Source organism: Mustelus asterias, chromosome 13 (genome assembly GCF_964213995.1).
Source record: "Mustelus asterias chromosome 13, sMusAst1.hap1.1, whole genome shotgun sequence".
Classification (NCBI taxonomy): domain Eukaryota; kingdom Metazoa; phylum Chordata; class Chondrichthyes; order Carcharhiniformes; family Triakidae; genus Mustelus; species Mustelus asterias.
In genome coordinates, this window is record NC_135813.1 from 97,590,073 (window position 1) to 97,610,998 (window position 20,926).

Here is a 20,926-nt window from a genome sequence, read left to right on the forward strand (position 1 = left end):
CGGTCAGAACATTGAATACAGGAGTTGGAATGTCTTGTTGAAGTTGTACAAGACATTGGTAAGGCCACACTTGGAATACTGTGTGCAATTCTGGTCACTATTATAGAAAGGATATTATTAAACGAGAAAGAGTGCAGAAAAGATTTACTAGGATGCTATCGGGACTTGATGGATTGCGTTATAAGGAGAGGCCGGATACACTGGGACTTTTTTCTCTGGAGCACAGGAGGCTGAGGGGTGATCTTATAGAGGTCTATAAAATAATTGGATCTCATGGGATAAAGGGGGAGGTGGCTAGATGGGTAGAGAACTGGCTTGGTCACAGAAGACAGAGGGTGATAGTGGAAGGGTCTTTTTCTGGCTGGAGGCCTGTGACTAGTGGTGTTCCGCAGGGCTCTGTATTGGGACCTCTGCTGTTTGTGATTTATATAAACGATCTGGAAGAAGGTGTAACTGGGATGATCAGTAAGTTTGCAGATGACACAAAATTGGCAGGACTTGCAGATAGTGAGGAGCATTGTCAGAGGCTACAGAAGGATATAGATAGGCTGGAAATTTGGGCAAAGAAATGGCAGATGGAGTTCAATCCTGATAAATGTGAAGTGATGCATTTTGGTAGAAATAATGTAGGGAGGAGCTATACGATAAATGTCAGAACCATAAAGGGTGTAGATACGCAGAGGGACCTGGGTGTGCAAGTCCACAGATCCTTGAAGGTGACGTCACAGGTGGAGAAGGTGGTGAAGAAAGCATATGGCATGCTTGCCTTTATAGGACGGGGCATAGAGTATAAAAGTTGGGGTCTGATGTTGCAGATGTATAGAACGTTGGTTCGGCCACATTTGGAATACTGCGTCCAGTTCTGGTCACCACACTACCAGAAGGACGTGGAGGCTTTGGAGAGAGTACAGAGGAGGTTTACCAGGATGTTGCCTGGTATGGAGGGGCTTAGTTATGAGGAGAGATTGGGTAAACTAGGGTTGTTCTCCCTGGAAAGACGGAGGATGAGGGGAGACTTAATAGAGGTGTATAAAATTATGAAAGGCATAGCTAGGGTGAACGGTGGGAAGCTTTTCCCCAGGTCGGTGGTGACGTTCATGAGGGGTCATAGGTTCAAGGTGAAGGGGGGGAGGTTTAACACAGATATCAGAAGGACATATTTCACACAGAGGGTGGTGGGGGCCTGGAATGCGCTGCCAGGCAAGGTGGTGGAGGAGGACACACTGGGAACGTTTAAGACTTATCTAGATAGCCACATGAACGGAGTGGGAATGGAGGGATACAAAAGAATGGTCTAGTTTGGACCAGGGAGCGGCACAGGCTTGGAGGGCCGAAGGGCCTGTTCCTGTGCTGTATTGTTCTTTGTTCTTTGTTCTTTATTCTAATGAGGGGCACAGATCAGCTAGATAGTCAATATCTTTTCCCAAAGGTTGGGGAGTCTAAAACTAGAGGGCATAGGTTTAAGGTGAGAGGGGAGAGATACAAAAGTGTCCAGAGGGACAATTTGTTCACACAGAGGATGGTGAGTGTCTGGAACAAGCTGCCAGAGGTAGTAGTAGAGGCGGGTACAATTTTGCCTTTTAAAAAGCATTTAGATAGTTACATGGGTACGATGGGTACAGAGGGATATGGGCCAAATGCGGACAATTGGGATTAGCTTAGGGGTTTGAAAAAAAGGGCGGCATGGACAAGTTGGGCCGAAGGGCCTGTTTCCATGCTGAAAACCTCTATGACTCTATGACCCCCCTTCCCCTCCACTGATCACAGGCAGAATGGCAAAGGAACCCCTTCCCCCTCACTCATCTCAGGCCGGGGGATCCACCCTCCCAACTCCACCCTCCAAATATCAGGCCGAGTGATCCCCCTCACCTAAACTCGGGACCTTCCCGCACAAGGCCCCCATCTCCTCCGGACTCCGATGGCTGTGTGACACCTCCATCTCTCTCCCCTGTCCCCAATCAGTGAGGCACTGATCCACCCCCTCATCAGCACACCTGCAAGTTCTCACTTGCCTTCCCCTCAATGCTAACAAGAAAACTGTATGGAACTTGCTGGAATGTTCTGCCAAACAGCCTGCAGCTGATCTGCCCTAACAAGGGGCAGCTCCATAAAAACTCAAGAATGGACAGGCAGGCAATACAGGACAATGTGCGCATGACCAGAAACCCCCCACCTGCACCCCCCCCCCCTCTTTTTCTGAGGGCAATCTGGGCAGGGTACTGGATGCAGCAGAGGGAAGGCAGGACACCCTCTTCCCCCCAGGAAGACGCAGACCCAGGGGCTCTGATGGAAATGCAGCCTGGGAGGCAGTCACCGCCTCGGTCAGTGCCAGGGCACTGGCCCCCTGAACCTGGAAGTAGTGACCTCATCCGGGCAGCAAGGGTGAGTGTGGAACCCCATCTTACATCTTCCCCCAGATCGCCCCCAGATCCTCCCATCCCCAGCACCCTGCATGCTTCCAGCTCCTGACCCCCAAGCCCCTCCTGCCTTTCCCCCCACCCAAGAGCCCCACTGTGCTTGCCCTCGAAGGGCCACAATCTGATACTCTGCAAGAGTCACGCCATTATTTCTTTCATGGCTCCTTCTGTCTCCACAGAAGAAGACCAACCATAACACCCATGAGAAGGCAAAAACAGGGGGTGGTGAGCCAACCTCTGGATCCTCACCCCCTCTGAAGAGTGGGCACTGGAGCTCTCAAGGGAAGGGGGGATGCGGGCTGTCAGCAACAGCACGGTCGGGCTGCCATCAAGATGTCAGCACCTGTCATTCCTCCACTCACTTTGAGGCAACTTCTCGGGGGCATGCGCTTTGGGTGCGAAGGGCAAGGTTTAAAAGAGATCCATGAGGCATGTTTATTTGCACAGGGAGGGTAGTGGGTGCCTGGAACTCGCTGCTGGGGGAGGCCACGGAGTCCGATTCAATAGTGACCATTAAGGGGCGTCTTTACAGATTTCTTTGTGCCTGGTTCTGTGTTCAGTGGAGAAATATGATTCACGTGTTTTGCATCCGGATTCCTCTCCCTCCCTTGCACTTAACCTTGTGTCCTGTGTTGCAGGGACAGAACCGGGTGCCCCAGGGTCTTCTGGACTACAGGCCCCTGCTGCAGCTCCTGCCCATCCTGTTCAGGACAGCTCGGATGCGTCCACGGACGATATGGGTGAAGGGACCTCCGAGTGGCACCGTTTTGGCGTCAGCTTCCACCTCACAACTCACAATCCCAGATACTGACACGTCGGTGGGTCCAGTTAGTTGTGGGGCTTCTGGGTCACTCTCTGGTGAGCACGGCACATCTGCTGATGTACATCGGGTGGAGGAGGAAACGTCCGAGGCCTCTGGCACACGGGGGCCTGCCGGAGGCGAGGACTCAGCTGGCTCCAGGCTACAGGCTGGGCCTCTGAGATCACTTCTCCCTCAGCTGCTGGAGATGCAGCAACAGAGCCAGGGAATGCAGGAGGGGCTGACGGCCACGTTGGACCAACTGGGAGGAGTCCCAAAGCTTTCAGACGGACCAGTTATTGCCTGTCTTGCAAGGTTCCCTGCAAGGGTAGCGTCTGCAATGGAAAGCCTGGGGCACGGGATCCTCAACATGAGAAGCAGGCTCCAAGCGATGGCTGAGTCACAGCAGGCCACAGTTGAGGGACTGAACAGGCATCTCGAGATTCTGCGGCCCATGGCTGAGAGACTCAAGAGTTTGCAGGAGACCCAGTGGGACAGCGCTGAGACACAGCGGGCTACAGCAGCAGCCCTTGAGAACGTGGCCCATTGAGAGGGTCAGCCCTGAAGAAGGTTGTGCAAAGCGTGGCCCAGTCTACAAAGGGCACTTGCTGTGGCCATTGACAGGTGCCCCCGACTCAGATGGCCATCGCAGAGGGCTCGACCACCATGGGTAGGACGCAGGTGATCCTCCATGACTGGCAGTGCTCGGTGACGCCAGAGCTTTTGGAGCTCACTGCAGATGTACCGCCATCCCATGGAGTGATCCAGAGGCCCACAGGAACCCCAAGGGAGGAGGAAGGGCTCAAGCCCATGCTGGGGCCTTCCAGTCAGGAGACTGTGGCTGTGGCTACACCTTCTGACTCCCCCCTTCCTGACACCGGGGCATCTCAGGGCCAGCGGGATGAAGATGGTGTCATGGAAAGATCCCAGACACCTGGAAGCCAGCCAGGGCCCTCAAGGTCCAGGGTCTCCAGAGGACACCCGCCACGTGCATCACAGACAACGAGGCGAGGAAGGCAGTTGGCCCCCTCCACCTCCAATGTACATTTTGGAGAGTCACTGAGACGTAGCGATAGGCCACGTAAGGTTAGGAAGTTGTTGTTGCACTGAGATAGCACAGGTGAAGGGCTGCACTAGTTAGAAAGATATTTAAGCACTTTAACGCTTTCTGTTCATAAGTTTTTATGTTAGAACATATTATTTAAAGACCGTTCTTGCAATTATCAAATGTTTTTTCACCATTACCTGTGACTAACTTGTCTCAGATTTGTCTCGAATCGGAATCCTCTTCCATTGAAGATCGCTGAGGGATGCTTCAAGTTGATGTCAGCTGAGGAGGCTCCTCAATGTTGTGTCACTGAGAAAAGGAAGTCATTGGTTCCTCAGAACCCACGGGCGATCCCCTCCCGTCCCCGACCCCACCCACCCAGGGCCCTGTAAGTGGGTTTCAGATCCCTTACCCACTACACAGATGTGGGCCCAGATGCCAGCGCGCATGCGGAGCTCAGATTGAAGTCAGACTAGTTTGCACCAGGGCATCATCACAATGGTGCTTAACGAGTCATCATCACCCTCCTGCCGGCCAAAGAAACTCGCTAACACAGCGTACCCAGGCCCACCACTCTGTTGTGACGATGTTGCAGGAGATAGAAGGAATTTTGGGGTGGGGGGGATGGAACCCACAGACACAAGCCCCAAGCGACTGAACCGTCTGGTGTTCAGGACCTCCCTAGCTGCCCTCGCATGCCTCATTTGAGCTGCCAGCCCTCCAGCGCCTGGGTGGTGTTCCAAGGCGTGCTCTTCCTCCTCTTCCTCCTCCTCCTGCTGGTCATCCTCCCCAGCGACGCCCGGCTGGTCAGCCTCCATGTCCTCCTCCTCCTCCAATAGGTCACCTCTCTGCAGAGCCAGGTTGTGCAAGGCACAGCACACGACCACAATGCGGGATGAGATCACAGGGCTGTATTGTTGGGCCCTGCCAGAGCGGTCCAGGCACCGGAATCGCATTTTGAGGAGCCCAATGTACCTCTCCACTATCGCGCGGGTGGCTACATGGGCCTCATTATAGCAGGTCTCAGCCTCAGTCACAGGCCTCCGCACAGGCTTCATCAGCCAGGTCCGAAGTGGGTAACCCATATTACCCAGGAGCCACCCCCGCAGCCTGGGCTCCCCCTCAAATGCCTCAGGGAGGTCAGAGCTCCTGACAATGAAGCTGTCATGCACGCTGCCTGGGTGTCTTAGGCAGACGTACATCATGTTCATATTATGGTCACACACTAGTTGAACATTCAGGGAGTGGAACCCCTTTCTGTTGATGAGTCTTTGTGGATTCGGTAGGGGGGCCTTGAGGGTGACGTAGGTGCTTGAAACAGGTGTGCACAACTGACTGGTAAATGCCACAGACATCTCCACTGGGGGTCTGGAAGGAGCCAGTCGCATAAAAGAGCAGCCGTGAATTTGACAGCCACCAAGAGTGGGTGCACCCACCCTCTCCCCACCACCCACCCCCCCATATCCCCACCCCCACCCCCTCCCCCCACCACCCCCACCCCTCCACTGCTGCTCCAAATTGCTACCAAATAAACCTGTTGGACTTTAACCTGGTGTTGTTAGACTCCTTACTATGTTTACCCCAGTCCAATGCCGGCATCTCCACATCATGACTCCTATCGGAAGGACAGGCAGATGGGCAACGGGGGCAGAGTTGCATTGTTAGTAAGGAATGAAGTTAAACCAATAGCAAGAAGTGATATCGGATCAGAAGGCATAGAATCTCTGTGGGTAGAGTTGAGGAATCTAAAGGTAAAAATACCCTGATGGGAGTTATGTACAGGCCCCCTAGCAGTAGTTAGGATGAGGGGCAGAAAATAAATCAGGAGATAGAAAAGGCATATAAAAAAAGGCAATATTACAATAATCATGGGGGACTTCAATATGCAGGTGGACTGGGGAAATCAGGTCGGTAGTGGATCCCAAGAAAAGGAATCTTAAACAATTTTAAACAATTCTTTTTAAACAAGGATTGTTTTAAAAAGAAAACATTGGGGTGAGATGAAATTTCTCAGAGTAATAAGTGCTCTGAGGGCCCCGGCATTTGGGAGGGGGGGGGGGGGGGGGGTTGGTTGGGGTGCGCAGTATCGCATCAAGCCGCACCGCCCCAATCATTGCTCGGCTGGAGATGGTCTGCAGGAAATGGAAAGTGAAACTGATCAGAGGCTGTTTGCTGTCAGCAACAACACAGCTCCCCGGCTGAGGGTGCGATCATTATGTGGAGATGCCTGCGTTGGACTGGGGTAAATACAGTAAGAAGTTTAACAACACCAGGTTAAAGTCCAACAGGTTTATTTGGTAGCAAAAGCCACCTTCAGTCGAAGAAGGGGCTTGGGGCTCTGAAAGCTTGTGTGGCTTCGGCTACCAAATAAACCTGTTGGACTTTAACCTGGTGTTGCTAAACTTCTTACTGTGCGATCATTTGTCAGACACTGAGGGGATTTTTGGGAAATCGAAACTCGAGTTCAGATATATATTTTTATAACAGAGCCGGAGAATGTCGGGCAATCAGGGAGCAGCAAGGCTGTGACGTTCGGAAACAGGCTCTGAGAATAAAAGGGGAAGGAAGGGAGCCAGAGACACTCGCAGAGAGAATAGTTTCACACAGAAGCGACGGAGCAACATCCAGAGCAGCAGAAGCAAAGAGTTTTATTCACATATTCTCCAGATCTGAGAGTCGGTGTGAAGATAAACAGAGAAGACTAACTGCGCAGGAACAGAGCATCAGAAAATATTCTGCAGTTTAACTTTCCTGCACCAGTGCAAATACTGTGAGTTCATTCTGCTTTTGGTGGATTTTATTATTCTATTTCTGGTGTGTAAATTGGTTTGTTCTGAATCTCAGTCGCGATTTATGATAAATTATTATAAAAACCGGGTGGGAAAAAAATAAAGCAAAACATTTAAAATCTCAAACATGTTGGAGACAAAAATGTGAAATCGGATGTTATTTATTCCAAGGGAGGTTTTCGAACATTTGAAATCAATGCATTCAACATTGATTCACTAAAATTACAAAGGTCATGGCTTGTTTTTAATTAAAATAGTAAGAGGTTTGGGGTGAATTTCTGAGGGGTTCAGAATGGGTTACATTGAATCTCACTCATGATTAAAGATACAATCTGATTTCAATGTGGGGACAGTGCATGAGAATATCATTGCAAATTGAAACAGCGAGAGAGATGTGAGTGAGATCAAAATTTCTGTCTCCCCGGGTAGATTTAGATTTTGGGCAGTCATTTTCATCTCAGTGCGGCCTTTAAAACAAATTAAGTTGTGAAGGAATTCTTCACAAATAACAATACTTTTATTGTTCCAGGTTTAGAGACCTCTGCTGTTGCGTTTATTTAATTTATCAGGTTAGACAGTTATTCGAGTCACTCTTGTGGCATGAGGCGAGTATTGCAGCTGTGTACCCGATAGCCCCAATATGTTAACATTGATTCAGAATACAAGTTACACAAATATTTCTAATTCAGTTTCTTCCTCATTCAAAGTGGAAACGGGCAAAACATCGAAATGGCGCAGCTTTAAGAATGTGGGAAGGCTGGGAAAGGGTTTTGTGAGGAGTGGGATCATTGTTATTTCTTCACCCCTGAAATGTTTAACATCTCAGTTTGGGTTCTGCTCGGATCACCACTGAATTCCACACCTCGGTACAACTTGGTCCAACATGGACAAAAGAATTAAATCGAGAGGTGAGAGTTACTGCTCTTGACAGCAAGGTAGTATTTGACCAAGTGTGGCCTCATGGCCCTGGTACCACATCGCCACCGGCTGCTCAGTATGTTCAGCGGTCCATGGCTTTGATGTATTGCTCCAGTTGGGAATAAAACATTGAAAGGAAGTCAGATTGAGTTGGGAATACAGTCAGTGTGAATTGCACAATATATTCTTTCCCTAGATTCTGTAACTGTCTGGACAATACATTGCATGTTCAAAATAGTATTATGTGACTGATCACAATACGCAACATCTTTGATTTGATTTATTATTGTCACATGTATTAGTATCCAGTGAAAAGTATTGTTTCTTGCGCGCTAGACAGACACTGACATTTAGTCCATTTCTCAACAGACATTTGACAAGATGAGACTCCAGGTGAAGTTTTTGACCGGTGAGATTATTGAACTTGAGGTCGACCCTTCCATCCAAATCTCGGCTCTCAAGAAGATGATCTATGAAAAAACCAAGGTGCCCCATTTCCGTCAGCGCCTGATGGTTCAAAACGGAAACACGGTGGTTTTGAGAGATGACAAGCGGCTGTCTGACTACAGTGTCTCCCCCAGCAATGCTGTCATGCTGATTGTCACCAATGAGGAGCGCATGCAGATATTCCTGAAGAATGAGAAGGGGAAAACATCTACATATGATGTTCTTCCCACGGAGTCTGTTCAGGATTTTAAAGCACGCGTACAGCGGCAGGAGCGTGTCCCAACCGATCAGCAGCGACTGATGTACGAGGGGAAACAGCTGGAGGATGGCCGCACACTCGCTGACTACAATATTCAGTCTGAAAGCACCATCTTCCTTATGCTACGTCTGCGAGGTGGTTAACTGCTTCAGCACCAATATGGAATTGGTGATAGATTTTACACAAGAACTACCATAAAGCCTATTGTACTTTTCACAATGTTTCAATCTGTGAGGTTCTGGGTCTCAGACAGTAATTAATTGAAACTGTGACTATCACTCTTGGCTTGTTTGATTTATAACATGGGGATGTTTGTGTATATGTCCGTGCCTGTCTACCAAGCAGGTCACTGCCTGCACTCATTGTCTACAGGAGATGTGTTAGACAAAGCAGGGGAGGGCGTCCTTAAAACAGAAAAGTATTTTTATTTTATAAATGAGACCACAAAACCTTTTCCTTTGGGATATGAATTCAGTTTAGGTCCAAACTCAAGTCTGCTGGCTGTGGGAATCCTCCATGAAACAGGTTGTGTGAGTGTCAGTGTTAACCTAATGTATGTGTGCTCACAGCATAAACATAATTCCAGTTCTAATTCTCACTCAGGCTGATGCCACAAGATAGTTAATATGAGAAATGGGACATTTCTTGTGGGGCACTGAAATTTATTGTATATAATGGATGGATAAAATGCTGAATAAAACTTTTCTCAGTTCACAGTGATGTTAAATATCCTGCGAGTATTCCTTTAGTCTCACTTCATGTGAGTAGATGTGTTTGTGTTCAAAATAGAAATGATTTCGTCAGAGTGCTTTGTCCATTGCAATAACATTATATATGGCTTGGACTGTTCATTTTGTCATCATATGCAATCTTACTTGAAAATAAAGCTGTTTCTTAAATTAAATTGCAGTTGAGTTGTTTTTTGTTGCCTGGTGAACATTTGTGAATTGGCACTGTCTGTGAACCTGTGTATCTTACATCAGAGATCCAAAGTTCAAACCATTTTCAGATGATTTCTCCTAACCCAGAGTTGAAAGGAAACTACACTGACTGATACACTGAGGACTCACTATGGTCTGGATTGAGATTAGCCTCAGTGCATTGAGACAATAGTAACAATATCTAGGAACCAAATTAAGAGACACACAAAGGGCACAGATTAATTTCGGTATTGCTATTTGCCACTTGGCTGCAGCTGCTTCCTGTGTGATGTTCAGTTCGTACAAGATCCCACGCAGGGGTATCCCGTACGTGTAAGCTATAAATCAACTCTATTCTGAGGTCTAAGGTGTGGTCAGATACATCACTGGATTTTAACGGCAGTGATTTTACACTCAAGGAAGTGTTGGTTTGAGAGGCAGGTCTCCTGTGATTGAGGTCTCGAGTGGAATGCGTAAAAAAAGGTTAAGGCTGAGATTGGAATGGGGTGGAGCAGGGGAAAAGGACCTGAACAAGGCCGGAGAGGGCAGAGTTAGAAATGGACAAACTGTGAGTCTGTGAGGAAACAATCACAAAGTGGCGTCTCAGCACAAGGAGGGAATGAGCAACTTTCAAATAAATAACACACCAAAACTTCAAACTATATCGTGCACTTATATTAAAAACCAAAAAACACAAGCTAAATTGAATAGAGGAAAGAAACTTAAATGAATTAAGTGAGTAAAACAGGGTTAGGCAGAGAGGGCAGTGTAAGTGCTTTGTCACAACAACAGCATGTGGGAGTTTGTGGGCAGCATTGCAATTGCAGGCAACCACACACAGGAACGGCCCTATTTTACCATTTTGATTCTAAATTCTGGGTGGACTAGAAACTGGGAGTGTTTCAGATCCGACTTTTAGACCTGTTCTCAGGCGCCCCCATACACACACTGCCTGAAAAAATATCAGCGAGTCCAAATCATACTACACAAACCTGTGGATGGGGCTTAACGCACCCGACACCCTGCAGCTCCGATCGGCTGTGTGAGTATCTCTCCCCCCTCACCTTAAACCTATGCCCTCTAGTTTTAGACTCCCCAGCCTTTGGGACTCGAACTGCGCATGATGCTCTCCTGGGCTGGATAATGCCTCCCACTGGCCCCCACAGATATTGCCCCACCCCCCCACAACATTACTGACTGTCTTATGCCCCCACTCCCCACCACCCAGACTAATCAAGGGCCCCTCTCCCTTCCCCCCACTGATCTCAGGCAGTGTGCTAGCAGACACCCCTTCTCCCTCACTGATCTCAAACAGAGTGGCAGCAGACCCCCCCTTCCCCCTCACTGGTCTCAGGCAGAGTGGCAGCGCAGCCCTCAGGTAGATGAGGACAGTGCAGTTGATGTTGTCTACATGGACTTTAGCAAGGCCTTTGACAAGGCACCGCATGGTAGGTTGTAGCATAAGGTTAAATCTCATGGGATCCGGGGTGAGGTATCTAAATGGATACAAAATTGGCTTCTTGACAGAAGCCTGAGGGTGGTTGTAGAGAATTGTTTTCCAAACTGGAGGCCTGTGACCAGTGGTATGCCTCAGGGATCAGTGCTGGGTCCACTGTTATTTGTCTTTTATATTAATGATTTGGATGAGAATATAGGAGGCATGGTTAGTAAGTTTGCAGATGACACTAAGATTGGTGGTATAGTGGATAGTGAAGAAAGTTATCTCCAATTGCAACGAGATCTTGATCAATTGGGCCAGTGCGCTGACGAATGGCAGATGGAGTTTAATTTAGACAAATGTGAGGTGATGCATTTTGGTAGGTTGAACCAGGTCAGGACCTGCTCAGTTAATGGTAGGGCATTGGGGATTACAGAACAAAGAGATCGAGGGGTACATGTTCATAGCTCCTTGAACGTTGGGTCACAGGTGGACAGAGTGGTGAAGAAGACATTCGGCATGCCTAGTTTCATCGGTCAGAACATTGAATACAGGAGTTGGAATGTCTTGTTGAAGTTGTACAAGACATTGGTAAGGCCACACTTGGAATACTGTGTGCAATTCTGGTCACTATTATAGAAAGGATATTATTAAACGAGAAAGAGTGCAGAAAAGATTTACTAGGATGCTATCGGGACTTGATGGATTGCGTTATAAGGAGAGGCCGGATACACTGGGACTTTTTTCTCTGGAGCACAGGAGGCTGAGGGGTGATCTTATAGAGGTCTATAAAATAATTGGATCTCATGGGATAAAGGGGGAGGTGGCTAGATGGGTAGAGAACTGGCTTGGTCACAGAAGACAGAGGGTGATAGTGGAAGGGTCTTTTTCTGGCTGGAGGCCTGTGACTAGTGGTGTTCCGCAGGGCTCTGTATTGGGACCTCTGCTGTTTGTGATTTATATAAACGATCTGGAAGAAGGTGTAACTGGGATGATCAGTAAGTTTGCAGATGACACAAAATTGGCAGGACTTGCAGATAGTGAGGAGCATTGTCAGAGGCTACAGAAGGATATAGATAGGCTGGAAATTTGGGCAAAGAAATGGCAGATGGAGTTCAATCCTGATAAATGTGAAGTGATGCATTTTGGTAGAAATAATGTAGGGAGGAGCTATACGATAAATGTCAGAACCATAAAGGGTGTAGATACGCAGAGGGACCTGGGTGTGCAAGTCCACAGATCCTTGAAGGTGACGTCACAGGTGGAGAAGGTGGTGAAGAAAGCATATGGCATGCTTGCCTTTATAGGACGGGGCATAGAGTATAAAAGTTGGGGTCTGATGTTGCAGATGTATAGAACGTTGGTTCGGCCACATTTGGAATACTGCGTCCAGTTCTGGTCACCACACTACCAGAAGGACGTGGAGGCTTTGGAGAGAGTACAGAGGAGGTTTACCAGGATGTTGCCTGGTATGGAGGGGCTTAGTTATGAGGAGAGATTGGGTAAACTAGGGTTGTTCTCCCTGGAAAGACGGAGGATGAGGGGAGACTTAATAGAGGTGTATAAAATTATGAAAGGCATAGCTAGGGTGAACGGTGGGAAGCTTTTCCCCAGGTCGGTGGTGACGTTCATGAGGGGTCATAGGTTCAAGGTGAAGGGGGGGAGGTTTAACACAGATATCAGAAGGACATATTTCACACAGAGGGTGGTGGGGGCCTGGAATGCGCTGCCAGGCAAGGTGGTGGAGGAGGACACACTGGGAACGTTTAAGACTTATCTAGATAGCCACATGAACGGAGTGGGAATGGAGGGATACAAAAGAATGGTCTAGTTTGGACCAGGGAGCGGCACAGGCTTGGAGGGCCGAAGGGCCTGTTCCTGTGCTGTATTGTTCTTTGTTCTTTGTTCTTTATTCTAATGAGGGGCACAGATCAGCTAGATAGTCAATATCTTTTCCCAAAGGTTGGGGAGTCTAAAACTAGAGGGCATAGGTTTAAGGTGAGAGGGGAGAGATACAAAAGTGTCCAGAGGGACAATTTGTTCACACAGAGGATGGTGAGTGTCTGGAACAAGCTGCCAGAGGTAGTAGTAGAGGCGGGTACAATTTTGCCTTTTAAAAAGCATTTAGATAGTTACATGGGTACGATGGGTACAGAGGGATATGGGCCAAATGCGGACAATTGGGATTAGCTTAGGGGTTTGAAAAAAAGGGCGGCATGGACAAGTTGGGCCGAAGGGCCTGTTTCCATGCTGAAAACCTCTATGACTCTATGACCCCCCTTCCCCTCCACTGATCACAGGCAGAATGGCAAAGGAACCCCTTCCCCCTCACTCATCTCAGGCCGGGGGATCCACCCTCCCAACTCCACCCTCCAAATATCAGGCCGAGTGATCCCCCTCACCTAAACTCGGGACCTTCCCGCACAAGGCCCCCATCTCCTCCGGACTCCGATGGCTGTGTGACACCTCCATCTCTCTCCCCTGTCCCCAATCAGTGAGGCACTGATCCACCCCCTCATCAGCACACCTGCAAGTTCTCACTTGCCTTCCCCTCAATGCTAACAAGAAAACTGTATGGAACTTGCTGGAATGCTCTGCCAAACAGCCTGCAGCTGATCTGCCCTAACGAGGGGCAGCTCCATAAAAACTCAAGAATGGACAGGCAGGCAATACAGGACAATGTGCGCATGACCAGAAACTCCCCACCTGCACCCCCCCCCCCTCTTTTTCTGAGGGCAATCTGGGCAGGGTACTGGATGCAGCAGAGGGAAGGCAGGATACCCTCTTCCCCCCAGGAAGACGCAGACCCAGGGGCTCTGATGGAAATGCAGCCTGGGAGGCAGTCACCGCCTCGGTCAGTGCCAGGGCACTGGCCCCCTGAACCTGGAAGTAGTGACCTCATCCGGGCAGCAAGGGTGAGTGTGGAACCCCATCTTACATCTTCCCCCAGATCGCCCCCAGATCCTCCCATCCCCAGCACCCTGCATGCTTCCAGCTCCTGACCCCCAAGCCCCTCCTGCCTTTCCCCCCACCCAAGAGCCCCACTGTGCTTGCCCTCGAAGGGCCACAATCTGATACTCTGCAAGAGTCACGCCATTATTTCTTTCATGGCTCCTTCTGTCTCCACAGAAGAAGACCAACCATAACACCCATGAGAAGGCAAAAACAGGGGGTGGTGAGCCAACCTCTGGATCCTCACCCCCTCTGAAGAGTGGGCACTGGAGCTCTCAAGGGAAGGGGGGATGCGGGCTGTCAGCAACAGCACGGTCGGGCTGCCATCAAGATGTCAGCACCTGTCATTCCTCCACTCACTTTGAGGCAACTTCTCGGGGGCATGCGCTTTGGGTGGGAAGGGCAAGGTTTAAAAGAGATCCATGAGGCATGTTTATTTGCACAGGGAGGGTAGTGGGTGCCTGGAACTCGCTGCTGGGGGAGGCCACGGAGTCCGATTCAATAGTGACCATTAAGGGGCGTCTTTACAGATTTCTTTGTGCCTGGTTCTGTGTTCAGAGGAGAAATATGATTCACGTGTTTTGCATCCGGATTCCTCTCCCTCCCTTGCACTTAACCTTGTGTCCTGTGTTGCAGGGACAGAACCGGGTGCCCCAGGGTCTTCTGGACTACAGGCCCCTGCTGCAGCTCCTGCCCATCCTGTTCAGGACAGCTCGGATGCGTCCACGGACGATATGGGTGAAGGGACCTCCGAGTGGCACCGTTTTGGCGTCAGCTTCCACCTCACAACTCACAATCCCAGATACTGACACGTCGGTGGGTCCAGTTAGTTGTGGGGCTTCTGGGTCACTCTCTGGTGAGCACGGCACATCTGCTGATGTACATCGGGTGGAGGAGGAAACGTCCGAGGCCTCTGGCACACGGGGGCCTGCCGGAGGCGAGGACTCAGCTGGCTCCAGGCTACAGGCTGGGCCTCTGAGATCACTTCTCCCTCAGCTGCTGGAGATGCAGCAACAGAGCCAGGGAATGCAGGAGGGGCTGACGGCCACGTTGGACCAACTGGGAGGAGTCCCAAAGCTTTCAGACGGACCAGTTATTGCCTGTCTTGCAAGGTTCCCTGCAAGGGTAGCGTCTGCAATGGAAAGCCTGGGGCACGGGATCCTCAACATGAGAAGCAGGCTCCAAGCGATGGCTGAGTCACAGCAGGCCACAGTTGAGGGACTGAACAGGCATCTCGAGATTCTGCGGCCCATGGCTGAGAGACTCAAGAGTTTGCAGGAGACCCAGTGGGACAGCGCTGAGACACAGCGGGCTACAGCAGCAGCCCTTGAGAACGTGGCCCATTGAGAGGGTCAGCCCTTAAGAAGGTTGTGCAAAGCGTGGCCCAGTCTACAAAGGGCACTTGCTGTGGCCATTGACAGGTGCCCCCGACTCAGGTGGCCATCGCAGAGGGCTCGACCACCATGGGGAGAACGCAGGTGATCCTCCATGACTGGCAGTGCTCGGTGACGCCAGAGCTTTTGGAGCTCACTGCAGACGTACCGCCATCCCATGGAGTGATCCAGAGGCCCACAGGAACCCCAAGGGAGGAGGAAGGGCTCAAGCCCATGCTGGGGCCTTCCAGTCAGGAGACTGTGGCTGTGGCTACACCTTCTGACTCCCCCCTTCCTGACACCGGGGCATCTCAGGGCCAGCGGGATGAAGATGGTGTCATGGAAAGATCCCAGACACCTGGAAGCCAGCCAGGGCCCTCAAGGTCCAGGGCCTCCAGAGAACACCCGCCACGCGCATCACAGACAACGAGGCGAGGAAGGCAGTTGGCCCCCTCCACCTCCAATGTACATTTTGGAGAGTCACTGAGACGTAGCGATAGGCCACGTAAGGTTAGGAAGTTGTTGTTGCACTGAGATAGCACAGGTGAAAGGCTGCACTAGTTAGAAAGATATTTAAGCACTTTAACGTTTACTGTTCACAAGTTTTTATGTTAGAACATTTTATTTACAGACTGTTATTGCAATTATTAAATGTTTTTTCACCATTACCTGTGACTAACTTGTCTCAGATTTGTCTCGAATCGGAATCCTCTTCCATTGAAGATCACTGAGGGATGCTTCAAGTTGATGTCAGTTGAGGAGGCCCCTCCCTAGCTGCCCTCGCATGCCTCATTTGAGCTGCCAGCCCTCCAGCGCCTGGGTGGTGTTCCAAGGCGTGCTCTTCCTCCTCTTCCTCCTGCTGGTCATCCTCCCCAGCGACGCCCGGCTGGTCAGCCTCCATGTCCTCTTCGTCCTCCTCCAATAGGTCACCTCTCTGCAGAGCCAGGTTGTGCAAGGCACAGCACACGACCACAATGCAGGATGAGGTCACAGGGCTGTATTGTTGGGCCCTGCCAGAGCGGTCCAGGCACAAGAATTGCATTTTGAGGAGCCCAATGTACCTCTCCACTATCGCGCGGGTGGCTACATGGGCCTCATTATAGCAGGTCTCCACCTCAGTCACAGGCCTCCACACAGGCTTCATCAGCCAGGTCCGAAGTGGGTAACCCATATCACCCACGAGCCACCCCCGCAGCCTGGGCTCCTCCTCAAATGCCTCAGGGAGGTCAGAGCTCCTGGCAATGAAGCTGTCATGCACGCTGCCTGGGTGTCTTACGCAGACATGCATCATGTTCATATTATGGTCACACACTAGTTGAACATTCAGGGAGTGGAACCCCTTTCTGTTGATGAGTCTTTGTGGATTCGGTAGGGGGGCCTTGAGGGTGACGTAGGTGCTTGAAACAGGTGTGCACAACTGACTGGTAAATGCCACAGACATCTCCGCTGGGGGTCTGGAAGGAGCCAGTCGCATAAAAGAGCAGCCGTGAATTTGACAGCCACCAAGAGTGGGTGCACCCACCCTCTCCTCACCACCCACCCCCCCATATCCCCACCCCCACCCCCCACCACCCCCCCCCCACCCACCCCCACCCCCCCCCACCCACCCCCACCCCACCCACCCCCACCCCCCCCCACCCACCCCCACCCCCCCCCACCCACCCCCACCCCCCCCCACCCACCCCCACCCCCCCCCACCCACCCCTCCACTGCTGCTCCAAATTGCTACCAAATAAACCTGTTGGACTTTAACCTGGTGTTGTTAGACTCCTTACTATGTTTACCCCAGTCCAATGCCGGCATCTCCACATCATGACTCCTATCGGAAGGACAGGCAGATGGGCAACGGGGGCAGAGTTGCATTGTTAGTAAGGTATGAAGTTAAACCAATAGCAAGAAGTGATATCGGATCAGAAGGCATAGAATCTCTGTGGGTAGAGTTGAGGAATCTAAAGGTAAAAATACCCTGATGGGAGTTATGTACAGGCCCCCTAGCAGTAGTTAGGATGAGGGGCAGAAAATAAATCAGGAGATAGAAAAGGCATATTAAAAAAGGCAATATTACAATAATCATGGGGGACTTCAATATGCAGGTGGACTGGGGAAATCAGGTCGGTCGTGGATCCCAAGAAAAGGAATTTTAAACAATTTTAAACAATTCTTTTTAAACAAGGATTGTTTTAAAAAGAAAACATTGGGGTGAGATGAAATTTCTCAGAGTAATAAGTGCTCTGAGGGCCCCGGGATTTGCGGGGGGGCGGGGGGGGGGGGGCGATGGCATCAATCCGCACCGCCCCAATCATTGCTCGGCTGGAGATGGTCTGCAGGAAATGGAAAGTGAAACTGATCAGAGGCTGTTTGCTGTCAGCAACAACACAGCTCCCCGGCTGGGGGTGCGATCATTATGTGGAGATGCCGGCGTTGGACTGGGGTAAACACAGTAAGAAGTTTAACAACACCAGGTTAAAGTCCAACAGGTTTATTTGGTAGCAAAAGCCACCTTCAGGCGAAGAAGGGGCTTGGGGCTCTGAAAGCTTGTGTGGCTTCGGCTACCAAATAAACCTGTTGGACTTTAACCTGGTGTTGCTAAACCTCTTACTGTGCGATCATTTGTCAGACACTGAGGGGATTTTTGGGAAATTGAAACTCGAGTTTAGATATATATTTTTATAACAGAGCCGGAGAATGTTGGGCAATCAGGGAGCAGCAAGGCTGTGACGTTCGGAAACAGGCTCTGAGAATAAAAGGGGGAGGAAGGGAGCCAGAGACACTCGCAGACAGAATAGTTTCACACAGAAGCGACGGAGCAACATCCAGAGCAGCAGAAGCAAAGAGTTTTATTCACACATTCTCCAGATCTGAGAGTCGGTGTGAAGATAAACAGAGAAGACTAACTGCGCAGAAACAGAGCATCAGAAAATATTCTGCAGTTTAACTTTCCTGCACCTGTGCAAATACTGTGAGTTCATTCTGCTTTTGGTGGATTTTATTATTCTATTTCTGGTGTGTAAATTGGTTTGTTCTGAATCTCAGTCGCGATTTATGATAAATTATTATAAAAACCGGGTGGGAAAAAAATAAAGCAAAACATTTAAAATCCTGTTGGAGACAAAAATGTGAAATCGGATGTCACTTTATCCAAGGGAGGTTTTCCAATATTTGAAATCAGTGCATTAAACATTGATTCACTAAAATTACAAAGATCATGGCTTGTTTTTAATTAAAATAGTAAGAGGTTTGGGGTGAATTTCTGAGGCGGGTTCAGAATGGGTTACATTGAATCTCACTCATGATTAAAGATACAATCTGATTTCAATGTGGGGACAGTGCATGAGAATATCATTGCAAATTGAAACAGCGAGAGAGATGTGAGTGAGATCAAAATTTCTGTCTCCCCGGGGAGATTTAGATTTTGGGCAGTCATTTTCATCTCAGTGCGGCATTTAAAACAAATTAAGTTGTGAAGGAATTCTTCACAAATAACAATACTTTTATTCTCCAGGTTTAGAGACCTCTGCTGTTGGGTTTATTTAATTTATCAGGTTAGACAGTTATTCGAGTCACTCTTGTGGCATGAGGCGAGTATTGCAGCTGTGTACCCGATAGCCCCAATATGTTAACATTGATTCAGAATACAAGTTACACAAATATTTCTAATTCAGTTTCTTCCTCATTCAAAGTGGAAACGGGCAAAACATCGAAATGGCGCAGCTTTAAGAATGTGGGAAGGCTGGGAAAGGGTTTTGTGAGGAGTGGGATCATTGTTATTTCTTCACCCCTGAAATGTTTAACATCTCAGTTTGGGTTCTGCTCGGATCACCACTGAATTCCACACATCGGTACAACTTGGTCCAACATGGACAAAAGAATTAAATCGAGAGGTGAGAGTTACTGCTCTTGACAGCAAGGTGGTATTTGACCAAGTGTGGCCTCATGGCCCTGGTACCACATCGCCACCTGCTGCTCAGTATGTTCAGCGGTCCATGGCTTTGATGTATTGCTCCAGTTGGGAATAAAACATTGAAAGGAAGTCAGATTGAGTTGGGAATACAGTCAGTGCGAATTGCACAATATATTCTTTCCCTAGATTCTGTAACTGTCTGGGCAATACATTGCATGTTCAAAATAGTATTATGTGACTGATCACAATACGCAAAATCTCCACTGTCACTGAAACTGACATTTAGTCCATTTCTCAACAGAAATTTGACAAGATGAGACTCCAGGTGAAGTTTATAACCGGTGACATTATTGAACTTGAGGTCGACCCTTCCATCCAAATCTTGGCTCTCAAGAAGATGATCTATGAAAAAACCAAGGTGCCCCATTTCCGTCAGCGCCTGATGGTTCAAAACGGAAACACGGTGGTTTTGAGAGATGACAAGCGGCTGTCTGACTACAGTGTCTCTCCCAGCAATGGTGTCATGCTGATTGTCACCAATGAGGAGCGCATGCAGATATTCCTGAAGAATGACAAGGGGAAAACATCTACATATAACGTCCTTCCCTCGGAGTCTGTTCAGGATTTTAAAGCACGCGTACAGCAACAGGAGGGTGTGGCGGCCAGCCAGCAGCGTCTGATGTACGAGGGGAAACAGCTGGAGGATGGCCGCACACTCGCCGACTACAATATCCAGGCTCAGGGCACCATCTTCCTCCTGCTACGTCTGCGAGGTGGTTAACTGCTTCAGCACCAATATGGTATTAGTGATAGATTTTACACCAAAACTACCATAAAGCCTGGAATACTTTTCACAATGTTTCAATCTATGAGCCTTTAATTGATACTGTGACTGTCACTCTTGGCTTGTTTGATTTATAACATGGGGATGTTTGTGTACATGTTAGTGTCTGTCTATCAAGCAGGTTACTGCCTGCACGCAGGATGCAAAACCTTTTCCTTTGGGATATGAATTCAGCTTTGGCCCAAACTCACTCAAGTCTGTTGTCTGTGGGAATCCTCCATGAAACAGGTTGTGTGAGTGTCAGTGTTAACCTAATGTATGTGTGCTCACAGCATAAACATGATTCCAGTTCTAATTCTCACTCAGGCTGATGCCACAGATGGTTAATATGAGAAATGGGATACTTCTTGTTGTGGGGCACAGAAATGGGTCCAAATTTATTGTATATAATGAATGGAAAAATGTTTAATAAAGATTTTCTAAGTTCTCAGTGATGTTAAATATCCTGCAAGTATTGCTTTTGCCTCATTTCATGTGAGTAGATGTGTTTATGTTCAAAATAGAAATGATTTAGTCAGAGTGCTTTGTCCATTGCAATAACATTATATATGGCTTGGACTGTTCATTTTGTTATCATATGCAATCTTCCTTGAAAATAAAGTTGTTTCTTAAATCAAGATGTTGTCTTCTTGTTTTTTTTGCCTGGTGAACATTTGTAAATTGGCATTGTCTGTGAATCTGTGTATCTTACATCAGAGATCCAAAGTTCAAACCACTTTCAGATGATTTCTCCTAACCCAGAGCTGAAAGGAAACTACACTGACTGATACACTGAGGACTCACTATGGTCTGGGTTGAGATTAGCCTCAGTGCATTGAGAC

General features: G+C 48.9%; 1 protein-coding gene across 1 annotated transcript; it reads left to right on the top strand.

Moving 5' to 3' along the window:
- The first annotated feature begins 6,896 nt into the window (after positions 1-6,896).
- On the top strand, positions 6,897-20,192 carry LOC144502930 (polyubiquitin-B-like). The gene is made up of 3 exons (XM_078227356.1): positions 6,897-7,034; positions 8,341-8,815; positions 19,810-20,192. The coding sequence occupies exons 2-3, from the start codon at positions 8,353-8,355 to the stop codon at positions 20,040-20,042; spliced, it is 696 nt and encodes a 231-aa protein (XP_078083482.1). The 5' UTR covers positions 6,897-7,034; positions 8,341-8,352; the 3' UTR covers positions 20,043-20,192.
- Positions 20,193-20,926: the final 734 nt, after the last annotated feature.

Bases quoted from the DNA above. Each gene is read 5' to 3' on its own strand.
- LOC144502930 (XM_078227356.1), top strand. From the start codon at position 8,353: ATGAGACTCCAGGTGAAGTTTTTGACCGGTGAGATTATTGAACTTGAG. The intron at 8,816-19,809 runs GTTAACTGCTTC...CCAATGAGGAGC, and splicing joins TATGCTACGTCTGCGAGGTG to GCATGCAGATATTCCTGAAG.